Raw genomic sequence first — 14,015 nt, 5'->3', positions numbered from 1 at the left:
ATTACAGGTTAAATGGACCTCCTGCCATCTACTAGGAGAACATTCACTTGTTCTGCATATCACTGGCATGTATCGATGAACAAAGATATATTATTTGGAGTCAATCATTTTGGGATTAAGTCAAATTGGATCATTTTTTGGGACTCACCAGCTTGTATTAACGTAATTGCTCGCTGCCTTTTATTTAGATCGGCACGCCTCCTTTGCCAATCACATCGCCGTCTCCTGTCACACCTTCTCCCCGAAACCCCTCCCACCTGATCGCCTCAGAGATGATCCAATTGAGGATGAAGCTGGAGGAGAAGCGCAGAGCCATTGAAGCGCAGAAGAAAAAAGTGAGAAAAGGAAGAAAAGACGTTGAAATGAGCGCCGCCGTCCTTGCTGGTGGAAGTCACATGATCCTTTTCCCAGGTGGAGGAAGCGTTCACACGGCATCGTCAGAAGATGGGCAGAACGGCCTTTCTGAACGTAGTGCGAAGAAAAGGAGTCACGAGCCCGCTCAGTCCCAATCCAAGCGCAGCCCAAACGCCTTTGACCAAGACGTTTGCCAGCATGGAGAGGGCGGAGAGATGCAAGCCTGATGGCGCCGCTCCCAAATCGCCTTGTGAAGATGGAGGGGGTAAGCGACCAAGCATTTCTCATCCACATTTGGAATGTTTTGTATTCTCAGGTTTATCCAAGCAAAGGGTCGACTTGTTTCTCACTCCAATCTGCATTCATGTTGGAAATTGAGCCACTGAGATTAGTGCGCTAAGTCAGCACCACTCCTTCATTTCCTGTCTTTCATGATTGGACAAACGGATGAATCCGGGTGTGCCTGACCTCAGTAACCACGGCGACAATGGCCAGACACACCTGGATCAATCAGTTTGTCCAATCATGAAAGACAGGAAATGAAGGAGTGGTATCGAGTTCAGGAAGTAGTGGATTTGTGCAAAGAGCCCATTATTCCTCTCAGACTTTTTTTTTTTTTTTTTTTAGCTTGGGTGCGTTGTGCATCTACTTGTTAGTAGGGCTGGGCAATACATTGAATTAATTCGATACATCGTCATTTAAAAAATCGAATCGTTGAAAGTTTGCTCGATCGTGAAATCGAATTTTCTCTTCTGGATTATTAAAATATGTTGTTCTTATGTTCTGTTACATTCAAATGTTTTTGTGAGTTGCAATTTTGCACAAGTGGCAGAGAATGCTGGATGAGTGGTTTACAACACATCTTTACTTTTTTTTTTGTTCATTCGGTAATCTTAAAAAAAATAAAAAATAAAAAAGACATCTTTACAACTACCAACTACTTAATTGTGGCATTTAAGCACAAACTATGAATGTTAAATTTATGTTAAAACTAATTTTGAATCAGGAATTATTTTTGAATAAATGAAACCGTTAAATAAATATTTGTTGAGTTAAATTTTTCAAGAAACGAACCATGAAATTTGGCCAATATTTTTCCCTTTGAAAAGCTCGCAAAAATCTGAGACCTAAGGGTCACTGGAAAACAATCTTTCAGCCAAGTGCATGTTTTCTATTGTTAATGTCTGCTCATACATAAATTCAAAGCTGAATAACATTTTGATGTGAGTTAGATAGCTCTTAACTCATTCACTGCCATTGACGGTTATAGACGTCAAATATTCATTTTAACAATTTCTATTAGTTTAACATGTTTTTCACTTTTGTTAACAAGAGTATGAAAACCTCAATTTTTTTTATTGTACATTTAGAACAGATATAAAATTTGTGATTAATCGTGAGTTAACTCGTGAAGTCAGGCAATTAATTACGATTAAAAAAAATTGTTCCCTGACGCTCCTAATTTTTAATAATCTTCTCTTTTTTTTTATTGTGTAATTAATCGCATGACTTCAATTGTTTACTCACGATTGTTCATAAATTTTGTATCTGTTCTAAATGTACAATAAAAAAAATTCTAGGTTTTCATACTTTTGTTAACAAAAGTGGAAAAATGTTAAACTAATAAAAATAGTTCAAATGAATTTTTGACGTCAATGGCAGTGAATGAGTTAATATGAAAAGAAAAACCATCGTCTTACAAATGCAATTACGCCATCTAGTGGCAGAAAAAGGACCTCAACTCAAATCAATATCACAGTTTTTTTTTTACAGTACAGTATATCCTTTTAATTTTAACAAAATTTTATGAATTATTATGAAATTACTGTATCAATGACTAAAAGATGCAGTCATATTTTTATTAAACATTTTTTTCCACTTTTACGGTAACAAAAGTATGAAAACTTAGAATTTTTTTTTTTATTGTACATTTAGTTCAGATTTGCGATTAATCGTGAGTTAACTATTGAAGTCATGCAATTAATTCCGATTAAAATTTGTAATCGCCTAATTTCAATACATCCCACAAATATCCAAAGGACCAAATAAAAAACAGATTTTGTTTTTTTCATGGAAAAAACAAGGATCGCAGTGACCTCTCCTGCAGTCTTTCCCCCCCCCCCCCGTCAGAATCTCATCTATGAATTGCGCTGATGCAACAGGCTTAACCCCGGGGGAGACGGACCTGGCGGAGTACACTCGCTCCATCGACAGGCTGAACACGTCACTGGGCTTCCTGCAGACGGAAATGCAGCGGCTGGCTCAGCAGCAGGAGCGGATCATGTCCATGAAAGACCAACACCAACACGCCTGGGTCATTCCTCCCCCCGCGCCATCGCCGCACAGGTAGCCCAAACACCGCCAGGCTGCTGACTGCATAATGCTGATTTTGATGTTTTTTTAGTCAACAATGGAAACCAAACTGCCCGCCGAAATGCTAACGGTGTTTCCCCTCCCCAGGCAGTTGCGCGAGTTGCGCAGCAGCAGCGTGACGGGCCGAGGGTCGGTGGGTTCCTTGTCCCCGGTTTTGTCCTCGTCCGGTTCCGCCCATCCCGCCGCTCGTCCCTCTGCCGGCCTGAAGCGACGGCCCGCCTCCTTCCACGCCAGGACGCCTCGGACGCCGCGGCCGAGTGATCTGAAGATCACGCCCATCCACCGGATGCTCAACACGCCCACCTCAGTGGACAGCTTACCCAGGTTGAGGCGCTTCGCCACCAGCCAAACGCACACCAGCTCTTTTGCGTACTTGAGCACCGACCAGGGATCCGGGGCTGGAAAGGAAAGCAAAGAAGAGATGATGGAGAAGAATTGCGCAGACAGGCCTCAGCCTCTCGCAGCCAAAGAGAAAGAAGAAGGATCAGGAGCGGCGGATGATAGTCGGCGGAGGAACGAAACGTCAAGGACTTCAGAAGTCTTGTGTCAGCCCACGTCTGAGATCCAAAGCAACAAACACCCTCAGGACAAGAGAGAACTGGTGGAGGTGGCACTGTCTGGGGTCTTGCCTCCAGAGGACCGAGATCAGGAGGCGGCTGGAGAAACCGCAGAGGACCAGAAGATGTGCTGCGGGTTCTTTTTCAAGGTGGGTTGCGGCCACGGCACATCCGCGACAAGTCATTTATTTGCTGCAGAACATGGAAATGTTTTACGAATTTGTAGTGTTGTTACTATTGAATATATTTAGAATCCATTCGTCTATCGATTATTCAATCGATTAATCGACTAGACGGATTCATTTTAATTTTGCATTTAGTCATTCACTGCCATTGACGGCTATAGACGTCAAAAATTCATTTGAACTATTTCTATTTCATTTTTCCCACTTTTGTTAACAAGAGTATGAAAACCTAGATTTTTTTTATTGTATTAAAGCAGATATAACATTTGTGATTAATTGTGAGTTAACTAGTGAAGTCATGCGATTAATTACGGTTAAAAATGGTAATCGCCTGACGCCCCTAATTTTTAATAATATTTTCTTCTTTTTTTTTAAAATAAAGATTATTAAAAAAAAATGGGAAAAAAATTACAATTATTTTAATTTCTTCTTTTTTTTTTTTTTTAAGAAAAGACGATTAAAAATTAGGGTGTCAGGTGATTACATTTTTTAATCGTAATTAATCGCATGATTTTACTAGTTAACTCACGATTAATCACAAATTTTACATCGGTTCTAAATGTACAAAAAAAATAGTTCTAGGTTATCATACTCAAAGTGGAAAAAAATGTTAAACTAATAGAAATGGTTCAAATTAATTTATGACGTCTATAGCCGTCAATGGCAGTGAATGAGATAAAAGTGCATTACAAAAACATCTTTTCCCTTTTTTCCCCCGATATCGATTAATTATGGAACATCAATTCTTCTTGAATGTGAAGGACATGATAAAAAAAAAAAAAGAAGTAAATTTTGCAGAGGCAGTAGCTGGTCAAATGATTTATTTTATTAACAAAGGTAACACGTATTATAATCACTGAAGTGTTACACAAACATATTTTCATAATCGAATTCAATAATTGTAAATTAAAAAGATTCTGAATTGTCTTGTCAGATATTTCATAAATGTAAGAAATTCATGTGAAGAGTAAACAGAGAAAACAGTAAGATACAATTTTTTTAAAATTTTCTTAAGAATTTATGGGGAAAAGAGATATATAAAATAGGGGTGTCAGGCGATTAAATTTTTTAATCGTATACTAATTAATCGCATTACCTCAATAGTTAACTCATGATTAATCACAAATAAATAAAACAATAAAATGTACAATAAGTTTTCATACTCTTGGTCATTGATCGGTAATTTCATAATAAATCATAAAATTGAGTTAAAATTAAAAATATGTACTGTACTGTAAAAAAAAAAGAAAGAAAAGGTGTGATATTGATTTGTGTTGAGGTCATTTTTCTACCACTAGATGGCATAATTGCATTTGTAAGACATTGGTGACAGCCAGATGCTTTTCTCTTTTCATATTAAGACCTGTCTAACCTTAGGCTGAAGTAATTTGAAGAAATTTTGCACATTTTTAAAATTGTGAAATACAACTTGACCCCAGTCTCCACAAATGTATGCATTATTATTACATTTGTCACTGCTAAATTTTGACGTGGATGTGTCTGCTGCGTTACAACTGGAATTCCCCCAGTACAAGCTTTCAAGTAAGGGGCGGTCATTAATTGCACGTTAAAAAAAATTTGTGGCGTTAATTAAAGGAACTTTAAATTAACTCAAAATTAACGCACTCATTTTGACACCCCTAATATAAAATAGTTGATTCATGGTTTTATGAATCGATATTGGGCTTGAAAAGGAAAATAGATTCATTATCGACTATTCAATTTTTTAAAAACCTACTCTGAAGTATTTTCTTTGACAATGCTGAAGATGTTTTCCTAATCTCCATCCATTGAACACCAGGATGATGCAAAAGGCGAAGAGGACATGGCGGCCAAGAAAGCAGCTCTGCTGGAGAAGAGGCTGAGGAGGGAAAAGGAGGCCCAGGAGAAGAAGCAACAGCAGGAGCTGGACCAGGAGCAGAAAAAGGAAGCTGCAAGGTCCGGCACTTTGAAACCATTCCAAATTCCAAACCGTAGTTTCCTAAGCTTTACTGAGCCAAGGCACATATTTAACATGAGCTCATCAAATAAAAATGCCACAGAGAGTATATATACTGAAATTATGATAATTGATCGGAGATGGCAAATCCAGGTCCGGAAGCTAAAAGGCCTGCCACAGTTTGGCTTTTGCCCCAGGTGCTAGCTAGCTAGCTCCCTAGCTAGCTCCCATGGCGCTTGTTCACCTGCTAAGGAGCTAGCTAGCTAGCATCAGGGGCTAAAGCCAAATTGTGGCAGGGTTTTTACTTTCAGGTGCTAGCTAGTGTTGGATGAAAGATTCTTACTATTTTCGTGTTCATGCCGTTGATTAACAAAACATACAATGAGATCTGTGAAAAGAGATATTTCCTTAAGGATTTATTACACAAATTTGTGGACAGACGAGATTGGAGCCTTCAGCCTCCATCTCCTTTCTCATCTGTGTTGTTTTTCACTCTGCTCGTCAGTAATATCCTTTGTCCTGGAGAAGTCCCTCCCAGAATCACATGATATCTCAATACAGTAGACCAACTGCCCCCCTCTTTTAGTCCCAAGATGGAACACAGGTAATCAGATAAGGGTAAGCCTTTCAGAGATACAGGCAGACTGAGTGGAGCTGTAGTATAAACAAAGGGTCTAATTAACGCTTTCCCCCACCATATACTCTGTAGGAGAGAACAAAGAGAACCAACCCCCTCACATCATTTGAATTCTCACACAAAACTACACTAAGTAAATCAAAGCAATTTTGTCCAATTGTAAATAGTTATAACTAAATCAAAACAGTTATAATTAAATTGAAACAGAATATTTACTTCACTAGCTAGCTCCCTAGCTAGCTAGCATCAGGGACTAAAGCCAACCTGTTGGAGGGTTTTTACTTTCAGGTGCTAGCCCATGGTGTTTGTTTACCTGCTAAGGAAGTAGCTAGCATCAGGGGCTGAAACCAAATTGTGGCAGGGTTTTTACCTTCGGGTGCTAGCTAGCTAGCTCCCTAGCAAAAATTTGGGACTAATTAATTTGGATCATTTCCGGCGGCACACATTAATGTGTTAAGCTATGTCTTATTTTGTTGGTTTGACTTCAACGATGCACTAGGTTGAAAGCAGAGGAAGAGCAACAGAAGAAGGACGATGAGAAGGAAAGGAGAGAATACATCAAGAATGAGTATCTGAGGAGAAAACAGCTCAAGCTGATGAAGGACATGGATCAAGTGGTCAAGCCCCGATGCGGAAGTCTCAAGAAGAAGCCTCGACCCAAGTCCATCCACAGGGATGTCATGGAGTCGGCCACGCCCCCTGCGCGAGCGGCAGGTGTGCGACGTGGACACGACAAGCAAAGGTGAAAATAATGTCAAATGCTGCTTAACCTGCGTGATGTGGCTGTGTTGAAGGTGTGCGTCCTCGAGGCTACTCGGTGTCCAGCGTTTCTTTGGCCTCTCTCAATCTGACCGATAACGAGAGCAACCATCAAGATAACAAGAAGTACTACAGGTGAAGCCTTTTCTCACATTCTCATCCGTGAGTTTTGTGTGGTTTGACAGTTTTGCCCGTTGTAGTCTTTAAGCATTCAGATTTGCGTATTGGTAGAAACTATTGGTTCACCCGACACAACACTAACTATGCCTTTTTTTTGTAGTCCTATGATCAAATATAATGTGTTGTCCAAAAAAATGATATGCCTTTTTGCTCTGGAAACAAATGGGAATTCATTCCTGTAATATACCGTGAGCCCTCACTACTTCACGCTTCGCTTATTGCGGATCGCAGATTTTATATGGCGGGCTTTACCTCGTGTTGATATTTTGCCGTTTTTTCAGAGATTAACCGGATTTACTTGGGAGGGTGTGTGGGGGGGTCATTAACTCTTTGACTGCCAGACGTTTTCAGAAAAGGGATGCCGTGGGTGCCAGCCGATTTAAGCATTTTGACTGATCTTTCAAGGTCCACAGAAAATTATGTGTTTGGACTATGGAAACACACATACTACCAAATGAAAGATTGGACTCTCATCTTTCATCAGAAAAAAAAGTTTGTTTCTACCTTATTCCGTTTTTCAGTAATCAACAATAGAAAATGGTTAGTTTCACCTCAGTTTTGAAAAAAACGTCTTTTAACGTCTTTGGCACTCCTCCATAGGATTTTACTAAACGTTATTTAACGTTTTTGGCAGTCAAAGAGTTAAAAAAAAGTGTACTGTCCAGTACAGCACAATATTGTCATTAAGAAAAAAAAACAATACGAAAGACCATGCATCATCATTATCTTTAATTCAATTAGATTTTACCCTAATAACATACTTTATTTATTCTGCTATTTTTGTTATTCAATGTAATAAGTTAACAAGTGTTTAGAAGGGTGGAAACTATGTGGTGGATTCGTTATGGCTCAGTAGATGCGTAACTCGCCCCCAAAATAAACCTTACATTTTTTTTTTTTTTTCGACCTCTTCTACACGAAAATTCACCTGTCACAGGCAGAGGAACGTATACCCCCCCCCCCCCCCAGGGAGGGACTCTACTATATGAAGCAATGATGCACTCGCTGGATTGTCCGTTGTATGTTTGACACATCTTTGTTGTGTCCTTGTGTCCTTTCCCTCTATCGCATGCTTCCCTCAGAGGCAATAAAGTAGCTCATTCTCACGTTCCGTTCTTTCTAAACTCCCCGAAAGAAAGAAAGGGAAGGTCAGTAGTCGTATGCGAACGTGTCAATACGAGCTTGTGGAGCTGTTGTCTCATTTCAATTCAGCTTTTCTTTACATTGTTTCATCTCAGATTTCTTTCTTTCTTTCTTTTACTTTCTTTCTTTCTCTCTTTCTTTTTCTTTATTTCGTTCCCTCTTCTTTTCTTCTTTCTTTCCTTTGCATTAATTTTTTCTTTCATTCGTTCTTTCTTTCTTTTACTTTATTTCCCTCTTTCCTTCTTTTGTTCTTCCTTTCGTTTTTTCATTTTCTTTTGTTCTTTTGATCTTCTTTCTTGTACTTTTTCTTTCTTTCTTACCCTCTTTCCTTTTTTCTTTCCATTTCATTCATTCATTTTTTCTTTTAGTTTCTTATCTTTCTGTCATTCTTTCTTTCTTCCTTAATTTCACTTTCTTTCCTTTTCTTTCTTTTATTTTCTCTCTTTTTTCTTTCTCGATTTCTTTCTTTATTTTCTTTCTTCCCCTTTTTCTTTCTTTTTTTCTTTTACACTTTGTTTCTTTTTCTTTATGTCGTTCCCTCTCCTTTTGTTCTTTCTTTCTTTCCTTTTCATTATTTTTTCATTTCTATCTTTCTTTCCTTCTCTTTCTTTTAGTTTCTTTCTTTTTTTCTTTATCTTTCCTTCATTCGTTCTTTCTTCCTTTCCCTCTTTCCTTCTTTTGTTCTTCCTTTTGTTTTTTCCTTTTTTTTCTTAAGTTTCCTTTTTCTTTCCTTATTTTCTTTCTTTCTTCCCATTTCAAATTTTTCTCTTTCTTTCTTTTACTTTCTTTCTTTCTTTCTCTCTTTCTTTGTTTCTTTTTCTTTATTTCGTTCCTCTTCTTTTCTTCTTTCTTTCCTTTGCATTAATTTTTTCTTTCATTCGTTCTTTCTTTTACTTTATTTCCCTCTTTCCTTCTTTTGTTCTTCCTTTCGTTTTTTCATTTTCTTTTGTTCTTTTGATCTTCTTTCTTGTACTTTTTCTTTCTTTCTTTCTTACCCTCTTTCCTTTTTTCTTTCCATTTCATTCATTTTTTCTTTTAGTTACTTATCTTTCTGTCATTCTTTCTTTCTTCCTTAATTTCACTTTCTTTCTTTCCTTTTCTTTCTTTTATTTTCTCTTTTTTCTTTCTCGATTTCTTTCTTTATTTTCTTCCTTCTCCTTTTCCTTTCTTTCTTTCTTTTACTTTCTTTCTTTTACACTTTGTTTCTTTTTCTTTATGTCGTTCCCTCCTTTTGTTCTTTCTTTCTTTCCTTTTCATTATTTTTTTCTTTCTATCTTTCTTTCCTTCTCTTTCTTTTAGTTTCTTTCTTTTTTTCTTTGTTCTTTCCTTCATTCGTTCTTTCTTTCTTTCCCTCTTTCCTTCTTTTGTTCTTCCTTTCGTTTTTTCCTTTTTTTTCCTTTAGTTTCCTTTTTCTTTCCTTATTTTCTTTCTTTCTTCCCATTTCAAAATTTTCTCTTTCTTTCTTTCCCTCTTCCCTTTTCATTCATTTTTTCTTTCTTTGTTTTTTTCTTCTTTGTTTCTTTGTTTGTTCTTTCCTCTCTCCCTTCGTACCTGCACAGTTTATATACGGAATATGTATCATGAATGTACGAGCCAAGCGCATTCTGTTTGTTGCTATCTACAGGCCAGACTCTGCTGAGGGTTTCTCCTCGTGCCCCTCGGCCGGTAGTTGTAACGGAGAAAAGGATTGGGAAAATGATTCAACCACTTCCTCCACTCCGTTCAACGCTGAGTACACAGGTAGGTATCAGCCGTTGCGTCCGCTCGCTTCATGGGACGTTTACTCCACTTCTTTATCAATTTGACACTCTGTTGTTGCAATCCAGGACCCAAACTATACAAGGAGCCCAGCGCTAAGTCCAACAAGCACATCATCCAGAATGCTCTGGCCCACTGCTGCCTGGCTGGAAAGGTCAACGAAGGGCAGAAAAACAAGATCATTGATGTATGTTTTATGACGTCTCATCATTTAAATGCCGAAGATAACATCGTACAGTGATATTTTTGCTATATTTCCTCTACAGGAAATGGAAAAATCGGAAGCCAACAACTTCCTGGTGTTGTTCCGCGACGCCGGCTGCCAGTTCCGCTCGGTGTACGCGTACTGCCCCGAGACGGGCGAGATCACGCGGCTGGCCGGCATCGGGCCCAAGACCATCACCGCCAAGATGATCGAGCGCCTTTACAAGTACAACTCGGACAGGAAGCAGTTCAGCCACATCCCCGCCAAAACCATGTCGGCCAGCGTGGACGCCGTCACCATTGCCAGTCATCTGTGGCAGAACAAGAAGCAGAGCACGCCCAAAAAGATGTAACACTTTCTGCAATATGGAGAGCCTTTCAGCATTTATTTGATCATATCCAGGTTAAGGTCCATGTACTAGGACGCTCTTTGTCCTCACTAGTAAGAAAATTCAGCGCACTAGTAGAGGAACTGTCTTTTTCCACTACAGTGAATTTGCCTTTTTGCAGATTTTTGGGGGGAGACCAAAGCCACGTCTTGTATAAAAATATTGCAATCGGATGAGGGGAGGAGCTTCATTTAGTCAAGCCATAGCCTTGTCTCCTTTTTAAAAGTGCTTTGCTGCCATCTTGTGGCCTTTATATGCAAATACAAGCCTTTTTGAGTGAGCGCCAACTCCTCGCGGATGCTGCCTTCCGCTAGCGTATAGCATCTTTGCACACCACCAGGACAACTTTGGCATGCTAGTAGTACAACTGCATGTTATTAGTGAGGCAAAACTGTGCACTGGTGGACATCGGCATGCTACTAGTACCGATAGTGAAGCTCTAGATATTAACTATTTGAATTCTATAATGTCACTAGTAGTCCTGGAAGGACGCAGTTGTTACTTTGCGCACAGTTTTGCCTCACTAGTAATGCAGTTTTTCTACTAGTTTACCAAAGTTGTCCTACTAGTAAGAACAAAGAGCATACTAGTAGTTTAAAGACCTTAACTCTTTGACTGCCAGACGTTTTCAGAAAAGGGATGCCGTGGGTGCCAGCCGATTTAAGCATTTTTGACTGATCTTTCAAGGTTCACAGAAAATTATGTGTTTGGACTATGGAAACACACATAATACCAAATGAAAGATTGGACTCTCATCTTTCATCAGAAAAAAAAGTTTGTTTCTACCGTATTCTGTTTTTCAGTAATCAACAATAGAAAATGGTTAGTTTCATCTCTGTTTTGAAAAAAAACGTCTTTTAACGTCTTTGGCACTCCTCCATAGGATTTTACTAAACGTTATTTAACGTTTTTGGCAGTCAAAGAGTTAAGCTGGATATTACACTCATGTTAGAGCATTTATTTGATATCTTTGATATCCAGTTTATGGTCCATGTGTTAGTATGCTCTTTGTCCTCACTAGTAAGACGATTCAGTGCACTAGCAGAAAGACTGTTTTACTAGTAACGTGCCTTCCACTACTGTAGTACAACAACATGTTACTAGTGAGGCAAAAATTGTACACTAGTTGACATATTTGTGCTACCAGTACTGATAGTGAAGCTCTAGATATGAACTATTTAAATTTTATAATGTCACTAGTAGTCCTGGAAGGATGCAGTTGTTACCCCGTGCACAGTTTTGCTTCACTTTGTGCACAGTTTTGCTTCACTTCTAATATAGTTTTATTAGAATTTCTCTAGTGCTAGTAGAACACATTTGTCAACCAGTATGCCAAAGTTGTCTTACTAGTGAGGACAAAGAGTGTACTAGTATATGGACTTTAAATTATTCCATCTTGAGGTCCATTTACTAGTACAATTCACTACTAGACAATTCAGCGCACTAGTAGCAGGACTAGGGTGCACAGGTTATATGGCTGTGTCTTACTAGTAACTTTGTTTTCTGTTACTGTCTCCCACTGGGCCTCGTAGTCTTATTAATTCAACACAGTTTAATTACGTACTAGTAGGCCAAAAGTGGTGCTAGTAGTTGAAAAAATGCTAGTAATAAAACACAGTTCTAAAATTGTCTTACTAGAGTGGACAGAGAGTGCACTAGTTAGTACATGGACCTTAATGTGGATGTCAAGAATATGAATTAAATATTCAAACTGCTTTCCACACTGAAAACATTTTTAATTCTAAGATCGCAACTGGAATGTGGAAGACAAATGAGTTTCCCAGACATCATTTCGGATTCAAAGCGGACACCATGTTTCCCCACGTGCCAAAATAAGATGAAAATCGGCAATGGATGCCTCGATGAAACTCCCAAGTGAAAGTCCCGCCTCTCAAAGAGGCAGCGTGATTTCTACAAGTTGATCATGTGCGGCCTTATGCTTGTTTTGTGTCGCCGGGATGTGTCGTGATTGATGGTGTCGTTTTTGTCAGCGCCTGTTTTGAGTCCAATTGGAAGCAGGCCGTGCAAAAGGCCCCGCCGGTCTGATCTGGGATCAGATGGAGGCAGCCAGTACAACTGTTGCCATGTTTTTTGTGCGTGTTTCAAGTGCCAAGAAGAGTGTTTTGCCATTTCCAGCGGTCATATTGAGTATCGATAACCCTTCGTGGAATGCACCAGTAAAGGACTCTTTATTTATTTCAGTTGTTATAATGTGTCTAACATATTTTGGAGGCAATTTTATCCAGAGCGACATAATATAGTAAATGTCTTGAATTTATTTGTATATAATTGCAAGTGCAACTTCTAGCAGCCTTTGAGTAGCTTTTCTAATTTATCATCCATATGAAACATTCCTGTGTTTTCATTTGAGGCCTTTTATTATATCATTATTTTATTCATCATCATTATTTTCGTTTCTCGTCAAATCCAAAAAGTATCTGTCAGTGTCAGTGTCACCACTGTCTGGCAAAATCCCTCATTGTGCAATGGAAACATACGATCGCGGTGTTGTCTTGTCTTAGATTCTGACTGTCCACAATTGTAAATATTTTTTTTTTTTAATGAATTTCATGACATATACCCTTTTTTGTTAATCGTCTTAAAAGTTTTTCTTCAACTTCAAGTATGCATCAGCACTGTACAGATATATTTTGGCATACAGTAAAGTATTTTTTTGTAACATTTAACAGTTGCCGTTGTATACTGATGAAACGTGTTGAAGGAAGTTGGAGTACGTGTTACAAAATGAAATGCGAAGAGGCAATGTATGAAGATTTTAGAGACTGAAATAATGATGGCATATCATCAATCCTATTTTTTCCAACCCGTATGTTTCATTTTACTTAAGATGCTCAACAGATCTTGTACATTTGTTGTGTTTTCCCCCTTAGTCTTTGAGCTTTATTAAAATGCAGCAACTTTTAAGATTCCTGGTGCGTCATTTGCTCATTTGGTTTATGTTTAGTTAAGAAAAACATCTATTTTGGTATCATTAAATATGACCCGTGTAATACATTGGAATGGAGTCATTATTTAAGTACAGTTTTTGTGTGTGCGTTATTTTCCTATATTTAATTGATCTTCAAACTGCATAATGTTAGTGTCTTATAATTATAATAAATACACTTAGTAATAAAACTCATTTCTGATAAACACTTGAGCCTACTACCGTAATTAAGTTTTGGTCATTATAGTCGTCTTTGGAAAATATTTTTTTAGGTGGTACTTTATGTGAAGTTTTGAGAATGGACTACCTTGGAGGCCACTGTTTGGTGTTTCATTGTCACCATGGCAACACAAGCTGATATATATATTTTTTAATCTTATAATCACATTTTATTATTAGTCATGTTACTGTTATCTTCGTACATAAGGTGTAGTGTTGAAGCAGTCGGAAACCACTGTTGCTATTTCATTGTCACCATGGCAACACAGATTGATATTTAAAAAAAAAACTTATGTTATTATTAGCAATCTTATTGTTATCAACATGCATTGTTTCCCTTGAGTGGAAGCTGTATTGTTGTGACCTGACCA

General features: G+C 38.2%; 1 protein-coding gene across 5 annotated transcripts in view; it reads left to right on the top strand.

The window, feature by feature from the left end:
• The window catches only part of camsap2b (calmodulin regulated spectrin-associated protein family, member 2b), a 62,587-nt gene extending 49,088 nt beyond the window's left edge, over positions 1 to 13,499 (top strand). For 3 of the 5 annotated variants that reach the window (XM_077556366.1, XM_077556367.1, XM_077556369.1), the window contains 11 exons: positions 189 to 335; positions 412 to 619; positions 2,517 to 2,700; positions 2,815 to 3,433; positions 5,271 to 5,407; positions 6,545 to 6,759; positions 6,840 to 6,939; positions 8,067 to 8,132; positions 9,752 to 9,867; positions 9,954 to 10,072; positions 10,152 to 13,499. In XM_077556366.1, the coding sequence (XP_077412492.1) occupies positions 189 to 335; positions 412 to 619; positions 2,517 to 2,700; positions 2,815 to 3,433; positions 5,271 to 5,407; positions 6,545 to 6,759; positions 6,840 to 6,939; positions 8,067 to 8,132; positions 9,752 to 9,867; positions 9,954 to 10,072; positions 10,152 to 10,442 (2,202 nt within the window). In that variant the 3' untranslated portion in view covers positions 10,443 to 13,499. The remainder of the gene's footprint in view (positions 1 to 188; positions 336 to 411; positions 620 to 2,516; positions 2,701 to 2,814; positions 3,434 to 5,270; positions 5,408 to 6,544; positions 6,760 to 6,839; positions 6,940 to 8,066; positions 8,133 to 9,751; positions 9,868 to 9,953; positions 10,073 to 10,151) is intronic. The other 2 variants (XM_077556370.1, XM_077556368.1) reach the window with 1 other exon arrangement.
• Positions 13,500 to 14,015: the final 516 nt, after the last annotated feature.

Source organism: Vanacampus margaritifer, chromosome 2 (assembly GCF_051991255.1).
Source record: "Vanacampus margaritifer isolate UIUO_Vmar chromosome 2, RoL_Vmar_1.0, whole genome shotgun sequence".
Lineage (NCBI taxonomy): Eukaryota > Metazoa > Chordata > Actinopteri > Syngnathiformes > Syngnathidae > Vanacampus > Vanacampus margaritifer.
This window is presented reverse-complemented; position numbering and strand designations above follow the sequence as displayed.